The following is a 23,932-nucleotide window of genomic DNA, read 5'->3' as shown; positions in this document are numbered from 1 at the left end:
AGTTAGAAGGGACCCAAATAGTGGTATGCATTCCAGCATAATGACCCGACTTGATGGATGGCGAGGTCTCTGCAACTTCTCCAGGGTCACAAGGTAGGGACAGAGGCCACATCAGGGCCCAGGTCTCTGCCCCTCCTGCTGGGCAGTGTTGACACCATGCTGGCTGCACCTCCATGCAGCGTATTACTTGAGTATCTCCTTTGTTTCAGACTCCAATCTGAACTCAGTCCGAGGCAAACAGGACAAGACCCCTGGGACCCTGCCCTGTATCCCTCCTCCAGGGAAGGAGAGTTAGGCCTGGCAGAGCTGCTCCCGGGCTTCAAGACCCTCCGGGTTCCTCCCCCATGCAGGGCCATCCCTGGGGTCTCAACCTAGCTTTCTCTGTTTCCTTGGAGGGAGCATCGGGAATGAAAGGCGGCAGGCAGCCAGGGGCACAGGGTGGGGCGGGAGGAAGGGCCCCAGGTCCGGTTCATTTCCTGGCACCGTTGTTTGCTGCATGCCCCTGGCTTCTGGTGGCTGTTTCCACCACGCCCACAGTGTCCCTCCCTGGCTGAGTGGGCAGCTGGCCTGGGCTGGAATTCTCCCATATCCTCAGCCTCCGTCGTCTCTCCGCTGGGGCCCACTCTTGGAGCCCAGCAGATCTGGGGGAGAATTCTGCTCCTCGCACTGCGCATGACCTTGGGCATGTCACTTTGCCAGTCTGGGCCTTTGTTTGCTCTTCTGGAAAAGGGGAAAACATGACTGATCTCACAGGCTTGTCATGAAGAATCAAGGATAATGTACATGAAGGCCTGGCACAGTGAGATTTCCAATGAAAACGACTATCCCTTTTTCTCTGCCTACCTCTCCCAATTTCCCTCACTCTTCCAGGATGCCCACTTCCCCCTGCCTCCCCACCTGTGTTGGAGTCTCAGTCTGAGCCCTAGGTAGAGCCTTTTCTGGGGTCCTCTGTGATGGGAACACCTTCCCCAGGTGCTGATCCCTCTGCCAACTCTTGGGTACCCATAGAAACACACATGCCTCACAGTGACGGGACCTGAGAGGACCCATGGGGACATCGTGTTTCAATGGACCAGAGGAAGTTCAATTTGACCACATCATTAATGTCCATCGAAGCAGAACACTGTAGTAGCAGCCATTGGCAGGGTGGAGAAAGAGGGTCTGAGCTGGCTTTCCTAGAGGTCAGAGCTCCTGGTGGAGAGAGAGCTGCTGCCACACCCTTCCACCATGGCCACCATCATCCCAGTAGAAAATAGGCAAACAAGACAAGACCCCTGGGACCCTGCCCTGTCTCCCTCCTCCAGGGAAGGGGGTTTATTTTCTATTTATTTTACTATGTGCTGGGCACTGTCTGAGTCTTCATTTACTCTCCACAAGGGTTCTATGATTGGGGTGCAATTATTAACTCCATTTTACAGATAGAGGAACCGAATCATGGAGAGCTGAAGCAACTTCACCCAAGCTAATAGGTGACCTAATGTGGCACATGCTTCATCAGAGGGAGAAACAGAGCTATGCTGAACTGGAAAGCATCTGCCAAGACTTGGGAAGCCTGGAAGATGGTGGATTTCAGCTGGCCTTGAAGGAAGGGGAGCTTTCAACAAGCAAGAGGAAGCTAGAGTGTTGCAGGGAGAGGGCCCACCAAGCAAAGGCCTGGAGAAAGTGGCAGGCAGGTGTTTGGGGCGTGAAGACCTGCCTCACAGGCTGGGGTTGTGCAGACAGTGGCGGACAGGGGCTGAAGGTGAGCCTTGAGAAGGCCTCATGGCACTGCACACCCACCGTCCCTGCCAGTGTGCAATCATGGCCTGCGTCCTGGCCCCACTCTCAGGCCATGGGGTCCCCCCTACCCCAATGCACATTAGCCTCTAACTGGCCTCTGGTCATCTCTGAGCCATAGTTTCTTTATTTGCAAAGAGGTAATAATAGCCATGCCCAACTCTCAGGGCCGTGGGGAGGGTTAACTGAGCCATCCATGGGAAGCACCTGGCGTTGGGCCCAGCACACAGTGCCCTTCCCTTCCCTTCAAGTCAATCGTCTCCTGGCTCCAGGAGGCCATCGTATTCCCTGATCTGACCCCACTCAAAACCCAACCCTGGATATCTTACAGAACCAAACCCAAAGCCCAGCTCCCCAGCCCAGAGTTTGAGGTCCTTTGCAAACCACCCTGCTCACCTTCAGGTGTAGAAAGGAAGGAGGGACTTTCAGAGAATGAATGAAGTAGGGACCCCTGGAGCTGCAGACAGGGTCACCAAGAAGCTAGAATGAGAAGAGGGCTGGAAGGAAGAGCAGAGCTGAGGAGCTACAGCCCAGGGTGCAGGTGGTGAAAGGCCTATAGAAATTGGGGATTAGGGCCAAACAGGCTCACGTCTGTTATCCCAGCACTTTGGGAAGCTGGGGTGGGTGGATCAATTGAGGTGAGCAGTTTGAGACTAGCCTGGCCAACATGGTGAAACCTCATCTCTACTTAAAAAAATACAAAAATTAGCTGGGTGTGGTGGTGGGCACCTGTAATCCTAGCTACTCTGGAGGCTGAGGCAGGAGAATCACTTCAACCCAGGAAGTGGAGGTTGCAGTGAGCCGAGATCATGCCACTGCACTCTAGCCTGGGTGACAGAGTGTCTGTCTCAAAAAAGGAAGAAAACGAAAGAGAAGGGAAGGGAAGGGGAGGGGAAAGGGAAGGGGAGGGGAAGGGGAAGAGGAACGGGAAGGGGAAGGGGAAGGGAAGAAATTGGGGATTAGGAGGGTTATCTTGGGTGAGCTTCCTGTGGGCCCAGCCTGACCACACAAAGCCAGGCTGGCACAGCCTGGTCAACATCAAAGCCAAGGCCCCAGAGAAAGGCCTCTAAGAATTTTCCTCTGTTCACAGGTTTGGCATGGACCACCTTGTTGTCCCTCTGGGCTTCAGTCCTCCTGTCTAGCTCCAACCCTATCCCAGGGTCTTTGGCAAATCGCCAGCTCCACCTAGCAGGCCCTAGAGGTGGTAAAGACTTCCTGGCTGTCCTTGCTGCTGCCCTCTTCCCATGTCCCCTGCATCCCACCTGCCACCAGCTCCTGCTTAGCTCCTCCGCTAAATGTCCCTCGAGCCTATCTACATTTCCACAGACCCTTGCCCCTTCCCATTTTCACCCCCACATTAACTCCCAGGTGGATCTCATTAACTCCCAATCAGAGGGAGCTTTGGACCCACAAAGGCTGTTGGCTCATTCTCTTGCGTGAATCCATCAGCTCCCCTCAGTTCCAAGGCCAGCAAGCCAAAGCCTAAACTGGGACAGGCACCAGTGTTTCCCTGAGCACGTCCCTATGTCCCTCATGTTGCTCTGCCGTGGTTTCTGCCCCATTGCCCTGCTCCTGTTGCATCTGGCTCCCCTCCCTTCTCTCTGCTGTGTGGTGGGCCGGGCTCTCACTCTGCCTCTGGGTCACACCTGCCAGAGATGCTGCCCAGGGTGGTTCTGCCATTGAGGGTGTGGCCCTGACACCCCCCAAGCCCTATCTGACTCCTCCACTCACGGGGGTCCCTGACGTCCATGACAAGGTGGGTAAGGGTCCTCCACAGGGAGAAGGCCAAGATCTTGGGGGATTGTTTTCTGAGGACGTGAAAGCCCCTTCATCATTGCCCTCATCCTGCTAACAGCCAGAGAAGCAGGTGCCACGGGCCCGGCTGGAACCCCTACCCACCCCACCTGCCCCCACTAAATCATTCTTTATCCCAGCTCTTCCCCATGCTCTGGCCCTCCTGACCCCCGACCACCTTAATAGTTGCCTGACTCGTTTGTACCTCGGGGCCAGAATCTCTGTGGGCAATGCCGTCACATCCCACCCCTTCCTGCCTGGGAGCACCCAGCAGTACTCTGCCAGGTAGGGCTCCTGCATTTAAACAGGAGCCTTTAGGGGGCAAGGGCCAAACCCATAGGAGGGCTGCCTAATAGTGAACATGTCTGTGATCCTGGCAGGAAAGGAGAGAGCCATTGTGGGGATGGGGAACTTTTGCTGCCTCCCAGATCAAGCTCCCTAAGGGCGCCTTGCCCCGGACATCAGACTTGGGGTCCCAAGAACAGGGCGTGTGCCTTCCCTCAGTCTGCTCTAGGAGAGTTAACTCCTTAGTTTGGCTGGCGCTTGCAAGCAGGTTTCAAACCAGCAGTAATTAGTCCCACGGGGTGAGGTCAGCAGTGAGGGGCTTGTGGGAGCTGCGATGAGGGGTGAGGGCTGGGAGGAGGCTTCAGCCTGAGTTACTGAGGGCCTCGGTCCATTCAGAGCAGGCAGGGAGGAGGAAGTGAGTCAGTGGGCACAGCGATTCATGCCTCAGAATTCTGACTTTCTTTTTCAACCCACTGAGCCAAGACCTTTGTCCCAAGAGGATCCTAGGGTGGGGGAGGGGACAGGAGGCAAGGGATATTAAAGAGACAGGGCTGGCCTCTTATTCGCCTGCACTGGGCTCCTGTTTTAGTGCCATAGAGTACGTGGTGATCGAACTCAGATGGACACACCGTGGTTGAAGACCTGCCATGTGATGGAGAAGCTGCCATGGGGGCTGGGAAACACAGGGGTCAACACTGAGCATAACCACCACCACTTAGGGGGAGAGTGGCTGACTTCTGGGCCCCAGTTCCATTTCAACAAACCCATGAATTTGGCATCTTTATGTGGAATTTATAGATGAAGAAGCAGGTGAAGGGACTTGTCCAAGGTCACAGTCCCACTGGTCTAATCATACTGCAAGCCCGAGCGAGAAGTCAGTGCGAGTGCTGGACAACTCAAGAGTGACCAGGGATGGGGGTTGGCGTGGGGGTGGGCAAAGGCTTTACTGAGGAAGTAGAAGCTCATGAAAGATTTTGAGGAACAAGTGGAGATTTTCCAACTGAATAAGTGGGGAAAGGGCATTCCAACCAGAGGCACTGGCATGTGCAGAGGTTGGGTGGCATGGGCTGGCCTGGTGCTGTCATGCCAGGCCTCTGCTGAACTTCAGTGGGGATGGCACCAGGTTCAAGAGGCCGAAGAAGAGACCCAGAGTCCGTGAATGAGATATAGGGTTTGTGGGGAGCTTACATGCAGGGACAGTCCAGTGGCAGTGGGCCAGACAGAACCACAACCACTTGCAAAATGCATGGCGTTTATATAGCATTTTCACTTAGTACCCTGCCCCAGCAACCTCTACCTGGCAACCTACATTTAACCCAAAATAAAAGACCTCAATCCCCGATCCCCTCCATGGCTCAAATTCCACAAGAGATGGGCCAGGGGCTTAGATGTTCCTCATAGATAAGGAATGAGTCTCTGGATTGCCCACTCTCGGATTCCTTAGCTCCAAATTCCGAATGCAGATTCTTCTTGAGTTATTGCTGTCAGGTGTATCTGCCACGCAGGCGTGTTCGTGGAATCCTGCTGGGAGTGGGGACCAGGCACTGAGACAGAGGCTATTACAGGAGGAGCCCCTTGTTGAGGAAGAAGGGAAGATGCTAAGTACTTCTGGATACATGGAGTCCAAGGAGCCTGCGGCCAGCCAGAGGTGGCTGGCAAGAGTTAAACACCAAGGCTGGAGCCTGGCGGGTGTCATCAGCATGGAGGAGAATGTTAACGAACAAGGGGTCAACTGGGGAGACATAAGAGATGAGAATCACAAACAGAGGCCCAAAGTGGACTGAGGAATCTTGCAAGAGGGAGAGAGTTCTAGGAAGGAGAGGGTAGAGAGGAGTTTAAATAAAATACAGATGGAGAGGTCAACAGGTCGCTGCTGCCACTCTAGAAAGGTCAGAGGGCAAGGGGCCAAAGTTGACCATAGTGTTTGCCCATCAGAAGAGCCTGGTGCCCGAGGAGAGAAGGAGGCTCCAGTGAGATGGAGGGGGCTGAAGGCAGATTGGGGAGGTGGAAAGGGCACGATAAACCTAAGGGCAGGATCCCTACTCCAGGGAAGGGTGGACAGGTGACTCAACTCAGAGGATGTGACTTCTAGGCTGTGACCTCCTGGAAGAATACAGGGTAGCCCAGATGACTGGGGGTGGAGAAACAGCAAAAGGCTGGAGGCAAGAGGAATACTGGCTCCATCGAGGAACTGCAAGGTGCTCTGTGGCCTGGGTGAAGAATTAGAAGGGGCGAGGGGCAGCGGGGGTGGGGGTTGGAAAGATGAGCAGGGCCATCTAAGGGATGGCATTGTATCCTGAGGGAACCATCAGACGTACCAAGTAGGAAACAGACTCGGGTAGATTTGTAGGAACCCCACTCTGGCTGCCAAGCAGGTGGTAGGGAGAGTTGGAGGCAGGGAGGGCAACAGGAAGCACTGGCAGTCATCCAGGGAGAAGGGGCAGAAAGGAGCAGACACACTGGCAAGACAGCAAGAAGGCAGAATCAGGCACACAGTGATTGGCTGATCTGGGTGAAGAGAAGGAGGAGCAGACATTCAAGCTTCCAGCGGGGATGAGCCCCTGGAGCAGAGCACTCGGGTGCCCCAAGTGATGGTGCTTGAGGAACTTCCAATCAGGAACATGGATTCAGCAACTGAATCCACAGGGCCAGAACTTGGGAGGGTGCTGATATGGGAGTTATCACCATATGGTCTGAGTTATTAAGAGCCAATAAGATGGGCTGGGCATGGTGGCTCACACCTGTAATCCCAGCACTTTGGGGGGCTGAGGAGGGAGTTCAAGACCAGCCTGGCCAACATGGTGAGACCCTGTCTCTACTAAAAATACAAAAATAAGCCGGGTGTGGTTGTGTGCGCCTGTAACCCCAGCTACCTGGGAGGCTGAAGCAGGAGAATTGCTTGAAACCGGGCAGCAGAGTTCGCAGTAAGCCAAGACTGTGCCATTGCACTTCAGCCTGGGCAACAGAGTGAGACTCCCTCTCAAAAAAAAAAAAAAAAAAAGAGCCAATAAGATAATTTTTACCCAAATATCAGAAAGGCACAATGGAGAGGACTTCCCACTTCGGTATTTTAGTCTTTATTTCTACCTGAGCAAATAACCACGCTTCATCTAGTGCACGGCAGATACACTCCTGCATCCATTAGTATTGCACTACGAAGAAGGCAACCAAACTCAGCACTGATGAGCCATGAGGACGATGGCCCCAATAGGGCAGGTCGGGGTTGGCCAGCCACATGGATTGACCCGACCAGAAGTATGCGCCATGTCCAAGGTGGACGCCACCATCGTCCATTCACCCAGCTACTCCCAAGGGCCTTACTTGACCCTGTTTCCAACCACAGGACCAATCACAGCCACTGGTGGAAGGATAAATACAGACACACACACTTCTTACTCCTGCCCCTGAGGAACCGGCTCCGGAGGAAAGCCCATCATTGTGGAGTTGGAGAAACCTGGGGTGTTACCAGCCACACTGGGGAGGTATTCATACCTCCTGCACCTTGGGCATGTCAGTATTTTCAACCATAGCCTGGGAGGCATCTACACCTCCTAGGGTTATTAGAAACTAACATATATAAAAGGCTGCACACATAATATGTGCTCAATAAATATTTGTTTCCTATCTATATTCAAATATACATAAAACATTCAGACATGCAGTCGCATAGGCAAACACCTGTAAATGCATAAGGGCCCATGTGCACAGACACATGTTTTGATCATCATACATGTAGGAACCCTCTACCCCCAGTGGAGTGTCTAGGGAGTTAGTGGGTAAAAGTAGATGAAGCCCTGCCCCTGACCTCTCCAGATTTCCCACCTGAGCACAGAACCCTACCAGTAAAGAGGCTTCTCCACAGGAAATGGCAAGGCCCTTGGGGGGTGGTGACTCAGCCCTGACGCCTCCTGGGCTCCAAAGGGCCACCTTGACTTGAGGTTGAGAATGCTGTAGGCATGGCAGAGTCCTAATCTCCCAGCCAGGAGAGAAGGGGACTCTGGGGGCCCGGGCAGGGCATGTGCAGCAGGGCCAGGCCTTGGGCAGTAGGAAAGGAAGAGAGAGACAGAGGGATGGCAGGCAGGGAAGTCCCCACATGTTTGGGGCCTACTCACCACGCCCTCATAGAGATCATTGCCTATTAATCCCCAGAAAGCCTCTGCGCTTTCCCTCCTTCACTTCCAGCAGCCCTCTCGCCCCACACCTGTCTCTGAAGTCCCAGTCAAATCAGTACCCTGGGCCTTTCTTACTCATTCCCTCTCTTCCTCCCTCGGCCCCTGCTCCTGCTCAGCCCACTCCTTGGCCAAATTATTACAGTAGCTGCCTTCCCCCACAACCCAGTCTCTCCTGGCAAAGTCAACTTCATGTGGCAGCCAGAATGTTCTGACAGCCCCCTTTGTCCCACAAGCACCACCCCTAACATACAATGCAAAGTGGGTTTACCCTGTTTAAATTTGAGAGCATCCAGAACATGAGGCCACATCCTGGCCTCCTCTAAGACATCCCCGGGTTGGGACTCAGCCCAGGATTGGTACACAGTAGGCTGTCAATGAATGCTTGAGCCTGGCAGATTCTGAGCCAGGGGAATCACCTGGCAGACTCTGAGCCAGGGGAATCACCTGGACTAGGCCTGCATATGGGCCATAGGAGAAGGAAATCTGATAAGCCCATTCAAGCTTCAGCACTCTTCCCTCCCTCCCTCCCTCTTCAGTAATTTGCATTTTCAATTCAAGTCAGATACACCCCTGACTCTCAGTCCAATAGCTGAGATTTGGTACACTTTGTTGAACAGATATTAGAAGGCTTGGGACACAATGAATGTAGATCGGGGAACAGCGAGAGATTCCTCTCCAGCCCTTTCATTGCACACATGGGGAAACCAAGGCCTGGAACAGGAAGGTAACTTGCCCAAGGTGAGAAGGCAGAAGAGAGCTTGCACCCAACTGAGGGGCACACCATTGCAATTCCTCGTTATTTTTCCAGCAGCTGCCTGTGTGCTTCACGTCTCTGTGCTGATCTGCCCCTGAGAGGTGATGGTGTCCATTGGTGTGCTCTGGGGCTCTGGGAGAGTGAGATGAGAGGGCTGGGGAGAGGGCAGGTAGAGGAAGACTTGTGGGAACACAGCAAGCGCTAAATAAACAGAAGCCGCCTTTGTGGAATATTGACATTGTCATTGTTCCAGCTGGGAAAACTTCACCTGAACCAGGACCCAATTCTTCTGCCTTTCTTCTCCAGCTCCTTTCTTTCCCTGTTGTCCAGATACACCTCCTCCAAGGAGCTTCCTTGACCCCCCAGCAGAACTCCCCGTTTGCATGTTGTTACGGTCACCTGCAGAGGCAGATGGATCCCATCCAAGGTTTGGTTTGAATGAAGACTGACAAACGCCACCCAAACACCAAGAGAGTATGAAAAGGTTCATTAGTTACAGAATTGAGGCCTCCAGGGGGAGCAGGGCCAGCCTTTCAAGCAGGTCCCAAATGTGTTGGGAGAGCCAGGAAGGAGACTGCCCTGGGTTTTTATTGTGGTTAAGGAGTGAGGGTTCCCTCAGGAAGGGGCTTGTGAATATTCCCCCTCAAACACCAAAGGAGGGTGCGCCCAGACTTTCTTATCAGCTTGTCCAGGTGTAGGGCACAGAGAAAAGGGAAGGGTGAGGCTTAAAAGCTGTCAGCAAACATCAACAAATGGACTTAGACTCCTCATTACACGTACTATTCCTGTGCCCTTGTTTCTCTGTCTATGTTTCTAGATGGGTCTCTTCTCCATGGGGAAGGGTTGACAGATAAAGAGTTGACATGATAAAGCCAACTGAGGGATGAGATGATCCTACAGACGACGGTGCCACTGAAACCAAAGGACCTTGAGATTTCTCTTTCTCCATCTCTCCAGCTGAGATCCTTCTAGTCTTCATGTCTCCCTCCACTCCCACTCCATCTCCCCAGACTGGTCTGACACTCCTCCACATTCTTTAGCTCAGGCCCTCCCCCTACCAGTTGCCTCTGCTCTGCTCCACATTCCCTCTGGACACTCCCCTGGAGTGGAAAAACCATCCCTCATCCCTTTCCGGCTCCCAGTCCCAGGATCGGACATGCTGGTCATTCCTGTTTGGGATGTCCAAAGAGATAAGGCCTGGCATGGGGCCGATCCATCATCACAGGACTCTCAAAGCTGTTTCAGGCAGGATCCTCACCCACATGGGGTTTCCACCCTAAGCCCCTGCCCTTCTTACCCTGGCTGGCTCCCCTTCTCCAGGAACATGGTACAGGACTCAGGAGCCAGGCAGAGAGCAAAGATCACTGTTCAACTTCCATCCAGGTCAGCTTCCTGTTCCTTGACCCCACGTGTCTTCTAATCCCTGCAGGCCTTGGGCCACAAAGCAGACCGTGAGAGAGGCTGGGTGGCTCTGGAAGTCAGAGGTCAGGAACAAATCCTGTTCTAAGGGCCGTCAGAGACAAGTGTCTTCTCCCCAAACACCACAGAGAAAGCTGTTATCGCAGCTGCTTTTGTTTAGGCATGTCTAGCTGTCTGACAACCATCTGCCTGGAGTTTGTCTCTTAAAGACACAGCTGTGGTCAGCGGCTTCCAGTCCTAGCTCTGCCTCCCATAAAATTCAGATCTTGGACAGGCAGGCAACCTCCTGAGGCTCTTTTTTCTCCTAAGTCAAATGAATATCATAATCCCCATCTCACAGGGAGGCCGAGAGGATAAAATGAGCCTGCCTGTGAAATCGTAAACTGTAAAGCTAGGCTGGGACCCTTTCCCAGGCTCTGAATCTAATTTTGTACTCATAATTCTTATGAGTACAAAATAATTTTATTCTTAAAGAGTGCCCCAAATTGCACAAGCTTCAGGCCCCACCAAACTTGGATGTGCCCAAAGTAGTGTACAAATGTTAATTATTAGCATAAGTAGTTAAGGGCTCCAGGGTCAGATAACACAGGATGAAAATCCTAGTTGTGTGACCTCTGCCAAATTGCCTAACCCCCCGAGCCTCATTTTTCTCATTTTAAAACAGAGATAACACTCCAAAGATTGTTGTGAGGATTTAACATTTGTGAAGCATTTAGCATAGTTCCTGCTGCGTATGTGCTTAATACATGGTGTTTTTTTCTTATTATTTTAAGAATAGATGGAGAAAAGAATGCTCGGGGAGGCCAGGCAGGGTGGCTCACGCCTGTAATCCCAGCACTTCGGGAGGCTGAGGCGGGGGGTGGGGGTGGGGGTGGGGGTGGATCACAAGGTCAGGAGTTCGAGACCAGCCTGACCAACATGGTGAAACCCCCATCTCTACTAAAAATACAAAAATTAGCCGGGCATGGTGGCGGGCGCCTGTAATCCCAGCTACTCAGGAGGCTGAGGCAGGAGAATCGCTTGAACCCGGGAGGCAGAGGTTGCAGTGAGCAGAGATCGCACTCTGCACTCCAGCCTGGGAGACAGAGCGAGACTCCATCGTCTCAAAAACGAAACAAAACAAAAAAACCAAAAACAATGCTCTGGGGAAAATGGGTCTCTGAGCTGCAATAAGAGAAATGTGAGTTAGATCCAAGAAAGTACATAGTAACCTTTTTTTTTTTGAGACGACGTCTCACTCTGTCACCCAGGCTGGAGTGCAGTGGCGCGATCTCGGCTCACTGCAACCTGCGCCTCCCGGGTTCAAGGGATTCTCCTGCCCCAGCCTCCCAAATAGCTGGGACTACAGGTGCCCGCCACCACGACCGGCTAATTTTTGCATTTTTTTAGTAGAGACAGGGTTTCCCCACATTGGCCAGGCTGGTCTCGAACTCCTGACCTCGTGATCCACCCTCCTTGGCTTCCCAAAGTGCTGGGATTACAGGCGTGAACCACGCACCTGGCCAGAGTAACCTCTTGAAGTTCCCTTTCAATTTGATTCCTTGGTGGAGGAGACCTTTAGTCTCCTCCCACCTACCGCCACCTGGCCCTACCCACCAAACACCTGATAGGGGCTGACGTCCGAGCCCAGTCTCCAAACACTGTTCGAGCTTGAGTGGGAAGAGGGAGCCTCTGGGATTCTGCTGGGCTGGGCTGGGCCTTGAAGGCAGAAGTGGACGAGAAATGGATACGGTCTAGGCTCAGCTTCCTGGCTTCGCAGTGCGTTCTATGAAGGAGGGACTCATTTGTACCTTGACAGTCATCCTTTGATACCAGAAGTCGCAGCCCTTAGGGGGAAAAATGCTTTTTGGTAATTATAATTAGCAACATTTGGTTGTTACCACTGCTAAATATGTCTGTCTTTGCTGAGGAGCCAATCTCAGCTCGGATCAGGGTGAGTGGATAGGAGAAATAAATCTCGGCAAAGACAGCGAGGGGCCTGGGTGCGAGGAAGAACTCCCAGAGACCGCCAGCCACTTCTTGGGGACTCACAGCGCTGCGGAGGCGAGACCAGCATTCCAGCCAGCCGCGCGCGGACCTCGGTTCCCAGATGCGCCAATGCCAGGTCTCTCCAGCCGGGCTGGCCTTTTCAGCAGCAGCAGCAGCCGCAGGAAAGCGGCCAGACAAATCCCACCCCCGGCCCCGCCCGTCACATCCATCTTGCTCCCGAGGCGACGCTTTCTCGGAGAAGCGAGGGACGGGGAGGGGAAATCTAAGCCTTTGGGGGTTGCCGACAGGTGTTTGGGGGAGAAGGCGGAGCTGGGGTAGGGAGGATGAGGAGGGAGGGGCGGTGCTGCCCCTTTAAGAGGCGGCGGCCGTGCCGGGACCTTTTTCTCTTTCCCCGGAAGGAAAGCGCAGTCCGGGCTGGGCGCGCAAGGTGGGGAGGTGCGGGACTGGGCGTGGGGAGGCGGGGCGCGCGCCGGGCGACCCCTCCCTCCTGTCCTCCTTGCGGTCGACCGGTGCGCTTGCCAGATCCGCCGCGGAGCCGGGATCGAAGGCCACAGCGCGGCCAAGGGGGCGCGGCCGGGACAAGCTGGGAGCCGGTTGCCCGGAGCAGGGACGGCGGCGACCCGGCCGCTGGAGAGGCGGGAAGATAGACCCACGGATTTTAGGAGGGGATCCGAGAGCGCAGCTGTGAAACTGGCTGGGGCTGGGGGCACGAAACCGATCAGCACTACGGAGCGCAGCGGCCGGCGGGTTCCAGTGTCCTCCGGCGGCGCCGGGAGCAGGTGAACAGGTCCTCACGCCCAGCTCCGCGCCCTCACGCGCTCTCGCCGGGACCCCGCTCCCGCTCGCAGCCATGGGCCCCCGCCCCAGCCGCGCGCCCCGCGCCCCACGCCTGATGCTCTATGCGCTCGCCTTGATGGTGGCGGCCGGCGACTGCGTCGTCTCCGCCTTCAACCTGGATACCCGATTCCTGATAGTGAAGGAGGCCGGGAACCCGGGCAGCCTCTTCGGCTACTCGGTCGCCCTCCATCGGCAGACAGAGCGGCAGCAGCGCTACCTGTAAGTGAAGCTGGAGGGTGCGGGGTGGGCGCGAGAGTGTGCGTGCGCGGGATGCGGGTCCGGAGCGGAGTCGGAGCCCAGGGCAGCTGGCCCTTGGGAGCCAGGATTAAGGGGCGGCCCTCTGGCTGCTGGGGGTTGGCGGGAAGTGGAGGATTGGGTGTGGGGTCGGGCAGTAATCATTGGCAAGTGCTGACGGGGCCAGAACCTGTCTGGACGCCACCCCTCCGCCCTTTAGCTCTCTCATGAGAGCGGAAGTGGGGTCCTGGTGGCTGAGTCCTCTCCCATTCTGTGAACCGAGTACCCAGCACTAGCCTCTTCTCTCCAGGGCTAGGAGCTGGGGTAAACTGCAAGATAAACACCCAGCTGACTCCCCCCTTCCCCTACGCTTGGGGGAAAAATGAGCATATACATTTAAGCACCTCGCTGGTAGTCTGCGGCCACGCCAGCCACACCCTCTGCAGAGCCAGACTGGATGGCCTTCTCAACCGCTGGCTTGGCGGATGGAGGGTGAGGTGATGGGTGAGTCTGGGCGTTTGGAGCTGTCCATACGCTCCCTCTGACGCCTTGAGGACAGGGGCAGTGAAAGAGAGAGGAGGACTTGTCCCAACTCTGGCTGGGTTTCCTCCTGCCCACCCCCAAGCAGTGGCACTTTCCCCGCAGACATCTTCCCTGCATTCCACAGATTCGTGTTGGATCTTCAACCCTGAGTGTGTTTGTTTTGGTTTGAAGAGGGAAACAGTGTTTTTCTCTTTCTTCTGTTCTCCTTCCCCAACAGCTGCAAGGAGGAGGGGAAGAGTATGCACAGGGGAGGAAGGAGGAGGAGGTTGCACCCAGCCACCTCGGTCCCCCTCACTCCACCAGATGCCCTCATGCCCAGGAGCATGTCCAGGCTTCAGAGGTCTCTCTGTCGTGGCCTCAGAGCGTGCCAAGGTTGGCGGTTGGGGGAGGTGAAGCTGTCCAAAGAGGGACGGTGGTTAGGACAGGTTAAGCAGGTACCATCCACCTCTTTGGGCTGGGTGGTCTGCCAGGCATCTGCCCCCACCTAGCCTCTGCCCCCACCTGGCCTCTGACCCCACTGAACAAGAAGACATGGTCACATCCAGGGTACACTGGAATCTCTCCCTGCTCTGGCTGGGGCCTGCAGAGCTTGAGGAAGTTTAGAATGTCCAAAGTCCAAACTCTGCCCCGGCCTTGGTTCTGCCCTCCTGACCCAGCCTACCTACCTGCACTTAACCTCAACTCCATCTTGCTCTTGCAGAGGCTAGGGCTACCACACCCTTCCCAGCCTGGCCCCAGCAGCTGCCACCTGGCCTTAGCCAACCCTCTATCTTTTGGAGATCCTGAGCCACCATGAGCACAAGTTTCTACATCAGCTCTTTCTGCCTTAACCGAGAAAAAGATTGTCAGACTTTCAATGCCAAATCTGCATGATATAAGATAACATAGGTAAAGAGATCAGACTGGAAAGAAAGAGTCAATAATGATTCCGCAACCCCTCTCCCTTTTGCCTGGTGACCTTGAGCAAGATATTTCCCCTCCCTGGGCCAGGTTTCCCCCAAAAGGGGTTGTACCTAGATCTAGTGCTCTTTCCCACTGCTGCTGGCCTGTGAGAGGCAACTTGATAAAGTAGAGGGAGAAGAGGCTTGGAGGTCCCATGGCCAGTGTCCTGTCTCCGATCTGTTACCAATACCTGAACCTGAATTTCCGCACATGTTGGAGGGAGGGGAACAGCATGCCTTCTGGGATGTTAGTGGGGCTGTAACAAGATAAAGTGCATAAAATCCTCTGCACATGTGCCTTTCTCCAAGGAGCACCTGAAGGCTCTTGCGCTGAGACCAGAACCTGGATGCACCCTCATTACCCATGGGCCCCGCCCAGGGTGGCTGAGCAAAAGGGTTCTACTTTTCTATCTGGGAAGCTGAAGCTGACATTCAGCCTGCCAAGAGCCCAGAAGGTTCTAAAGCTAATGAACCTCTGAGGGGCAGTTCTCTCCCTTGAGTATCCTCAGTCTTTCCTAAGGGTGGTTCTGTGTCTTGGCCCTTCTCTTCATCTCACTAAATTCGACCCCTTGGCCATTTGGGAGAACCAGCTGGGCTTAGCTGCAGCCAGCTGTGTAGCCAGATGCAAACAGCTGCCTGAGTGCACAACTCAGAGGAACTAACTAGTAAGACGAGCTGCAGCCTCATATTCTGTTAGCCTGAAAGTCTCTTTGGAAAAGTGGGATGGTTCATGGTCTTGGACAGGCTCTTAAACTGGGGTTCGTAGAAGGTTTTCAAGGAATGCAGGGACTCCCTGAAAGTGTACCCAAAATCATAGTATTTGTCCACTGCCCTGGGGGTGGGAGGAGGGGAGAGCGCAGTTTTCATGTTCTCCTTTCAGAAGCCCTCAGAAATGGTTAGAAACCCAGAGGTGGGACCCTCTTTGCTGCCCCATCACCTTCATCTCTGGACTGGGGTTCCTGGCCCACAACATAGGGGACTCGCCCTAACCCAGGGCCCAGTCTCCTAGTCTGTGGAAATGAGGGGTAAGGAGCAGGCAGAGGACCAAGGTGCTCTGGGCTTCTTGGCAAGATGCATGAGGGGTTCCTTGGAGGGACAGGGACTGTTCTCTGGGAGGTGGTTACTGACACCCTCTCTGCTCCAGCACCTGCACTGACATTCCCTCCTGGGAATCCAGGCATTCGGGTCTGGCCTGACCCTGTGGGCCTATGGGGATACTGCCGGTCCTTCTCTCTCTTTCACTTTTGCTTGGAAATGGGGGTATCTGGGAAGCCCAAGGCAGGGTGGCTCCTAGAAATGAGGTCATGCCTGAGGTACGCAGGAGCCAGGCTCACCTGCCATGCTCTCCTAACATCATGTTTCCCTGGGCAGAGCGGGTACCTAGCAGCCTCCAAGGCTCGTGCCAGCAGAAATGGGCACAGCAGCTGTGGCTGGAGGCAGAAGGTCTGCTCGTGTAGTATCTTTTTCCTCTGGCTCTACCCAGTGACCATTCTAGGCCAAGACACTTTCAGCTGGGCAGGAGTAGGGGAAGCCTGATCTTGTAGAAAAAGCAGCAGTGAAGGGGGCTTGGTCAGAAGTAAACAAAGAAGGAAGATGATGCCCTTTGCAGTGAGAGGGATTGAGGTTAGATGACACTTAGAATGCCCTCAGGGGTCAAATATAGGAAAAATACTGAAGAGCCAAGGAAAGGGAGAAGAACTGAGAAAAATAGCTTTGTTCTTTTTTTATCTGAGGCTTAGCCAGCGCTCTTTTTCCTGTCCTTTCTCATTCTCTCTCTCCCTTTAGCTTGTTGCTCTGGTTCTAGGGCTGAGTCACCAGTGGGGAGAGGGGGCTGGGTGGGCAGCAAAGGAAGAGTAGGGAAAGATGTGCAGGGCTGCAGTTTCAGCTACCACAGGAGCAGCCTCTGGGGAGATGGCTAATTCGGGCAGCAAGGCTGGCATAGAGCTGGGATCCAGGCATCCCAGAGCTGCCCCCACCCCTTCTCTGGGGCTCAGAGGTGGAGCAGGCACCCTCCCCACCTGCCTCCTGGCTGGGGGTAGGAGGGGAACACAGGAGGCTAGGTACCCAAGGAGTGAGGCCCTGCCATGTTGGCCTGAGTACTAGATCCTTTGGCCCCCTCTGGAATCCTCCCATGGAGCCACCAAGTGCCTCCCTGAGGTGACAGAATCTGGGAAGGTGAATCTTACAGGCTGCTTCTCTGAGCATTACCCACCCCAGTGTCCCCAGGGGCCTTCTCCTGTTTGAGGTGAGCCAACCTGGTACCCTAAATTCTCCTGGGTACTGTGCTGCGCCCTTCTTTGATTCTTCTGCTTTCTCCTCGGCTGTTCCATTAGCTTTGAACTGCCCCAAGGGGAGTGATAGGGCAGGGGTAAGGAAGGGCTTTTTCGGAACTTGGAGCTCAAGGGGCTCCACAGAGGCCAAGAGGGGCTGTTTGGCTGGAGCCAATGGGAGGGTGAGGAGGCAGCTGTTGGAAAGCCCTTGAGTAGTCACCTCACCCATCCCACTCCATCTGGGGGGCTGGGGGTCTCTGCTCCCCCCAGTCCAGCCTGACTCCAGGAGAGGGGCAGTCCCATCTCCTATCTTCCTTGCTCTAAGAGCTCCATCTAGGCCTCCCTCCACCTAGTCTTCCTCCTTCTGGCTGCAGCTGAGGGGGATGGGTTCAGTACTGCTCTGGAAGGGGTCAGCTTTTGGATTTTGCGATCTGGACCAGACCCAAAAGCAGGTGGCTAGCAGAATCGCTCATTTGCATACTAATTTGCATTTCGTTTGCATACCAGTAAGGTCCCTCTCACCTTCAGGATTCTCCAACCCCCTCCGCACACACCTGGGTGTGTGTGACTGGAGGAAGCTGGAACCACCCTCTGCACACCCGCCTTCCCCCATCCATGTGCAGGCCTCTGGCTGTAGACCCATTGGATCCTGGGCTGGGAGCCAGAGGGCCTTAAAGGGCCTCTGAGTGGGCCAAGTGGAAGCTAAAAATACTCTGGGGGGGTGAAGGGGGGGCTCACTCTGGAATCTCTGAGGAGGGAGGGGCCTGGGATGTAGGGCTGGGATTAGGGCACTGGCCCTGCCCTGCCCTCTATCAGTAGGTATAAGGCTGGTTCCAGGCAACAGGCAAGAGGGTATTGGTGGTAAGGGGAAGTATTTCAATCTAATTGAGATGCGTGCCCAGCTCTGCCTACTCAGTACCTCGGGAAGTTCAGAGGAGGGGGTCCCTTAGCCCCTTCCTGGCTGAGTTGAGGGGGCTGGGAGGGCATGGAGACCCTTCTGCTCAGCTGCCTCCTGTATGACAACATGGGCAGGGCAGCAGCAGCAACAAGGGGGCAACACTTCCATTACAGGCGTGCCCAAGGCCCCGCCTCCCACTGAGGCCCAGACCCCTTAGTGTCACTGTAGAAAATTCCCAACCTCCACCTCCAGCCAGATCTGAGCCCCCGCTGTAGAGTGACTCTAGCTGCCAGCACTCCCATCCCGACCCCAGTGATCACCTGGTATCCTCAAGCCATGGAACTGTTCCTATGTCTCCCCCCTGTTCTCTCTAAACCACCAAAGGAGTCTCTTCTTTTCTCCCTGCTCCAGGTTCCCTAACATGCCAGGGCAGAAATTCCTGGGTCCAGCCAGGCACGGTGGCTCACGCTTGTAATCCCAGTACTTTGGGAGGCCAAGGCGGGTGGATCACCTGAGGTCAGGAGTTTGACATTAGCCTGGCCAGCATGGCGAAACCCCATCTCTAGTAAAAATACAAAAATCAGCTGGGCATGGTGGTGCGTGCCTGTAATCCCAGCTACTTGGGAGGCTGAGTCAGGAGAATCACTTGACCCCAGGAGGTGGAGGTTGCAGTGAGCCGAGGTTGTGCCACTGCACTCCAGCCTGGGTGACAGAGCAAGACCCTGTCTCAAAAAAAAAGACAAAAAGAAATTCCTGGGTCCCTGGAGGGAGGGCTGGGGTCATGCTAGGCCAGTCCTGATGCCACAACAAATCAGAACAACAATGCTCACATTAGCTATGGCTTCATATCAGAACACCTTTTTGTAGAATAGACCTATTTGTTCCTCCAGCAACCCTGGAGGTCAGCAGGAGAGGGGCTGCCCCCATTTTACAGACGAGGCACTCTGGACTCAGAGAAGGAAAGGAAATTGCCCCTTCAGGCAGAACAAACCCTAGACCCAGGTCCGTGGGTTCTCAGGCTGAGATGCTCCTTTCCCGCAGGCTGTGGCTCCGTTCTCTAATCTGTCAGGCACGCCAGAGAGCGGACGTCCATGGGTGGTCAGGCAGTGGACTCATCGAGGCCTTCCCAGCCCAGACAGAAGTGACTCTCCAGGCCTGGCTGCCACCCTGGCCCCCTGCCAGCCTCCGTGGCCAGGAAGCTTCACCCCTTCTCCCAGGAACACTTCCCCAGGGTGAGGTCTGAGCTGTAGTCTTGAAGTATAGGCAAGGTCCCACCCCCTTCCCAGCACCCGCAGGCAGTACATTCCTGACTCCCAGTGGGTGGAGACACCCCAGGCCCCGGCATGCCCAGGCCCTGCCCTGCCCACTCCCTGCAGCCCACACTCACAGGTCCCAGGCAGGAGCTACAGGCGTGGCTGTTGCTTGGCACTTCCAGACTGGCAGGAGGCCCAGGCCCAAGTTCTGAGCTGGGAGCTGTAGAGTGATAGAGTTGCTGGGGCCAGATGGTGGGGCACCTGGGAGGTGCCTGCCACCCGAGAAGGCCAGGGCCATCAGGATTGAGCTGGGGCTCCTGGCAGAACATTAAGAGGCAGCAGGGAGGTGATGCGGGGAGAAGAAAGTCTGGCAAAACTGAATTCTCAAACTGGGGTGCACCAGATTCCACCAGATGGTGTGTTGTGGGCAGAGGAATCTACCTTTTTAACAAAGATCCTCGGGGTTTCTGATGGCCCAAGGCTTGTCCTCTAAGATGGTATTTCAGGGCCAACCCCTGCCTCTCCCTGCTCCAGCCACCCCTCTGGTATGGGACGGGTTGCCAGGGTCCTAAGCATCCTTGTAGGAACTTGCTGTCGGCATCCCCAAAGATGGATTCTGGGCAGGCTGGGGGCAAGGCAAGAGCCCTTTCCCTCCCCACCTGCTGCCCACTCACCGGGAACTCTGCTCTGGGGCCACATTGTCCAAAGTGTCAGGTACTCATCCCAACCCCTACCTGTGTGCCTGTCTTAAGGTCACAGGGGAAGGATGTTGGACATCACCCAGGTCACTTAGGGGCCCAGGTTTCCAAGATCTGAGTCCCCAGATGGCTTCAGGAGGAAAAACCCAGCATTCTGACAACTCAGTCCCCTAAGTTCTCCCCTCTGACCCCCCAGAATTTGAACTTTCTGCCAGGATTCCTCATCTTGCTCTCTTCTGGTCTACCTTCATTTCAAAGGCTAAACCATTCCTTCCAAAACCGAGATCTGGCCATGTCATGCCCCTGCCTAAAATCCCTCTGTGGTTCCCCTAAGGCCCTTCCCAGCCTGCCTTTGTGTGCCTCCCCAGAGGCTCCTGGACTCCAGCTATGCTGAGGGCCTTGCAGGTCTCTGAATCACCCTGCTGGCTCTTGCTTCTTGGCCCTGCACATGCGTGCCTTTGTCCAAGTGCTCTTCCTCCCCTTCTTCACCTGGAGAACCCTGGTCATTGTTCTCAGACTCAGATTAGGTCACCTCTTCTGCTGGCCTCCGTCACTGCCTCCTCAGCCCTGAGCCTGGGCTGCTGTGCTCCCTGCTTCCTACTCCCGGGGCACTTCCTTCTAGTGTCTTTTTTCCTTGCCTGCCTTCCCCTATGCTGGGCACTTCTGGAGGGCAGGAGCTGGGGGCCTCCTGGCACCAAGAATCTGTAAATGTATGTTGAATAAATAACAAGTTGTTGGAAGTGGGGCTTGGGGAGTCTGAACCCGGGCCCACCTCCCTCCCTATCCCCAGGCTCCTGGCTGGTGCCCCCCGGGAGCTCGCTGTGCCCGATGGCTACACCAACCGGACTGGTGCTGTGTACCTGTGCCCACTCACTGCCCACAAGGACGACTGTGAGCGGATGAACATCACAGTGAAAAGTGAGGGGAAGGGGCTGGGGAGGGTTGCCGGGTCAGAGGTCTAGCAGGGGGGTACTGCAGAGAGAATGGCCTGGAGGAGATAGAAGGCTTGCTCACATGGCTTCTAGTCGCTTCTTGTCCAGCTGGGAAGAGAGTGCCCTAGAGGAGAGTGGGGCTGGATGGGATTGGTAGAGCTCAGAATAATGACGAGCTGGAGAAGGGGAGTTGGGAGGGCTGCCCTGTGGGTGGAGGGCCCAAGTGGGACCCACCCCTGCCCTCTGGAGGCTTTGGGCACTGAAGTATGGGTGAGGTGCTCTGATTCATGATCCTTCTGGTGCCCACAGGTGACCCTGGCCATCACATTATTGAGGACATGTGGCTTGGAGTGACTGTGGCCAGCCAGGGCCCTGCAGGCAGAGTTCTGGTAAGTGGGTGCTCAGTGTCGGCTCCTCCACCTCTACCCGGCTCTCCCCTCATCTCCAGAGCTGGGAGGAAAGAAGAAGGCAGCAGGGGGTCCACGGCGCGTGTATGCTGGGGCCTGCACACATGTCCCTTCCTGTGGCTGTGTGTCCCTCGCTCCCTGCACTCCTGGGGAGGGGGTGAGTATCCTGTGCTCTCCCAAAGCCCCGCACGGCCTGAGTTCTCTGATTCATCCACTTCCTCCCCATGCCTACACTGGGTGCTCAGCCTTCGTGGGAACAAGCCGAGGGAGCCGAGGGAACTGCAAGGAGGAGAAAGGGCAGAGAGGGCCCCAGGCGGCTCAGCGCTGGCTGGCAATCCTTCCTGGGAGGCTGACTGTCGGAAGAGGCCCAGCCCTGCTGACCCCGGCTCACTCAGCGCTGGTCTGGGGGCTAATCAAATGTGTCACCTCCTGCCCACATTCTATAGTTAGTGCCAGCCCCTGAGTTCTCCATTTCTGAGTACCAGACAGACATTTCGCCTGCATTTTTTTCTCTCTCTGTCTCTTTTTGTTGTTGTTATATTCCAAAAGGATTTTGATTTTATTGCTTCACACACAGAAGAGTTCTGGTTAAGGCTTGCCTTGCTCCTGGTGCTCACAGGATGCCACCAGGATGTGATTTATCTCAAGCACTTAACTCTGTGTTCTTCGTGTTGCCTCCATTCTTTGATAGGCATTCTTTTCGTGGTGCCAAGATGAATGCAACAACTTCAGCTTTATCTTCTTTGACCTTCAAGTTCTATAGTCCCAGTAGATACCTGACTACAACTCGTTAGCTCTGACTGTTTCAGGTACTCCTCTCTGAAACAATTACTGTGACCAAGAGAATGCAATACTTATACTTTCTTCAGACATGAATTATCAGTATCCAGATAGGCACATAAACTCAGTCTTAGAATGTGTTGCTTTGATGTCAGGTTTTTCTCTTGCCTTGATAGTTCCACATGGCTGGGGAAGCCTCACAATCATGGTTGAAGGCAAGGAGGAGCAAGTCCCATCTTACGCTGATGGCAGCAGGCAAAGAGAGAATGAGGCTGTCTCTCTCTCTGTCTCTCTCTTTTCTTTTCTTTCTCTTCTTTCTTTCAAGATAGAAGACTCCCAGCTGGGTGTGGTGGTTCACGCCTGTAATCCCAGCACTTTGGGAGGCCGAGGCCGGTGGATCATGAGGTCAGGAGTTTGAGACCAGCCTGGCCAATATGGTGAAACCCTGTCTCTACTAAAAATATAAAAAATAAGCCAGGTGCAGTGGTGCCCATCTGTTGTCCCAGTTACTTGGGAGGCTGAGGCAGGAGAATCGCTTGAACCTGGGAGGTGGAGGTTGCAGTGAGCCAAGATCGCACCACTGCATTCCAGTCTGGGTGACAGAGCGAGACTCCATCTCAAAAAAAAAAAAAAAAGACTCCATCTCTCAACCAGGCTGGAGTGTAGTGGTGCCATCTCAGCTCACTGCAGCCTTGACTTCCCAGACTCAAGCAACCCTCCAGCCTTAGCCTCCCAAGCTAATATTTTAAGTTTTTATAGAGACAGGGTCTGACTGTGTTGCCCAGGCTGGTCTCAAACTCCTGGGCTCAAGTGATCCTCCCGCCTTGGCCTCCCAAAGTGCTAGTGCTAGGATTTCAGGCGTGAGCCACCATATGTGGCCCCATTTTTCTTTTTCTTTCTTTGTTTCTTTTTTTTTTTTTTTTTCTCTCTTAGAGATGAGGTCTGGCTCTGTCACCCAGGCTGGAGTGCAGTGGCACGATCATAGCTCACTGTAGCCTTGAACTCCTGGGCTCAAGTGATCCTCCTGCCTCGGCCTCCCAAGTAGCTGGGATTATAGGCAGGAGCAACAATGCCTGGCTTTTTTCTCATTTTAAAAATTGGTGTGGCCGGGCTCAGTGGCTCATTCCTTTGGGATGAGGCAGGAGGATCGTTTGAGCCTAGGAGTTTGAGACCAAGCTGGGCAACATGGCAAAATTCCATCTCTACAAAAAATATATAAATTAGCCCGGCATGGTGGTATGCGCCTGTAATCCCAGCTACGTGGGAGGCTGAGGTGGGAGGATCATTTGAACCCTGGAGAGAGAGGTTGGAGTGAGCTGAGATCATGCCACTGCACTCCAGCCTGGGTGACAGAGTCAGATCCTGTCTCAAAAAAAAAAAAAAAAAAAAAAAAAGAGGAAAAAATTGATGTAATGTTTACATACAGTAAAATGTACAGATTTTAAACTTCAATGAATTTTAACAAATGTATATACCTGTTAACCAAAGATGTATCTTAAAATCACTCCAGAAGGTGCCCTTGTAACCCCTTCTAATCATTTGCCACCCCATAAGCCATCACTGCTGTGATTTCTGTCACCTTTGAACACTGCTTTAAGCTCCAGGTTGGCATCAGTTCACTGAAATGCCTTTTCGAGACCCCTATTATGGATGGCTGTGGTCTAGGAGCCCATTTAAAGTGATTCTGCACCCTGGATCCTTTAGCAGTTATTTACTCACTGTTCATTCGACAAATATTTGGTGAGCCCCTACCGTGTACCAAACGCTGTGCTATTCCGAGAAGCTTAGCAGTGACTAAGACAGGCTCAGGCACCATGCTGATGGAGCACACAGCTAGAAGGGACCACAGAGAGCAAGTAAACAAGAACTAGGGCCTACTTCTGGACTTTGCCTGCCTCCAGGCTGTTTTAAGTCACCCTATTCCGGCCCATCAGTTTGCCCAATAAATAT

At 54.4% G+C, this 23,932-nt stretch overlaps 2 protein-coding genes across 5 annotated transcripts in view; one reads left to right on the top strand and one right to left on the bottom strand.

Moving 5' to 3' along the window:
• Positions 1-9,281: 9,281 nt before the first annotated feature.
• Positions 9,282-13,041, bottom strand: LOC134735182 (uncharacterized). The gene is made up of 3 exons (XM_063628397.1): positions 12,905-13,041; positions 12,232-12,816; positions 9,282-10,212 (listed from the first exon to the last, which is right to left on the bottom strand). The coding sequence occupies exons 1-3, from the start codon at positions 13,039-13,041 to the stop codon at positions 10,143-10,145; spliced, it is 792 nt and encodes a 263-aa protein (XP_063484467.1). The 3' UTR covers positions 9,282-10,142.
• The window catches only part of ITGA3 (integrin subunit alpha 3), a 33,727-nt gene continuing 22,457 nt past the window's right edge, over positions 12,663-23,932 (top strand). The window contains exons 1-4 of one of the 4 annotated variants that reach the window (XM_063628768.1): positions 13,204-13,245; positions 18,954-19,144; positions 20,654-20,781; positions 21,105-21,184. In XM_063628768.1, coding sequence (XP_063484838.1) covers positions 20,763-20,781; positions 21,105-21,184 — 99 coding nt within the window. In that variant the 5' untranslated portion in view covers positions 13,204-13,245; positions 18,954-19,144; positions 20,654-20,762. Of the gene's footprint in view, positions 13,246-18,953; positions 19,145-20,653; positions 20,782-21,104; positions 21,185-21,253; positions 22,012-23,932 lie in introns of those variants that run through there. The other 3 variants (XM_055257165.2, XM_055257166.2, XM_055257167.2) reach the window with 3 other exon arrangements.

Source organism: Symphalangus syndactylus, chromosome 20 (assembly GCF_028878055.3).
Source record: "Symphalangus syndactylus isolate Jambi chromosome 20, NHGRI_mSymSyn1-v2.1_pri, whole genome shotgun sequence".
NCBI classification, from domain to species: domain Eukaryota; kingdom Metazoa; phylum Chordata; class Mammalia; order Primates; family Hylobatidae; genus Symphalangus; species Symphalangus syndactylus.
This window is presented reverse-complemented; position numbering and strand designations above follow the sequence as displayed.

What these genes read in the sequence shown, in the direction of transcription:
- LOC134735182 (XM_063628397.1), bottom strand. Translation starts at nt 13,041, where the DNA reads ATGGCTGCGAGCGGGAGCGGGGTCCCGGCGAGAGCGCGTGAGGGCGCG. An exon ending in GCGCTCCGTAGTGCTGATCG is followed by an intron (nt 12,817 to 12,904) that starts GTTTCGTGCCCC and finishes CCGCCTCTCCAG; the next exon opens with CGGCCGGGTCGCCGCCGTCC. An exon ending in GGTCTCGCCTCCGCAGCGCT is followed by an intron (nt 10,213 to 12,231) that starts GTGAGTCCCCAA and finishes TTGTGGCCCAAG; the next exon opens with GCCTGCAGGGATTAGAAGAC.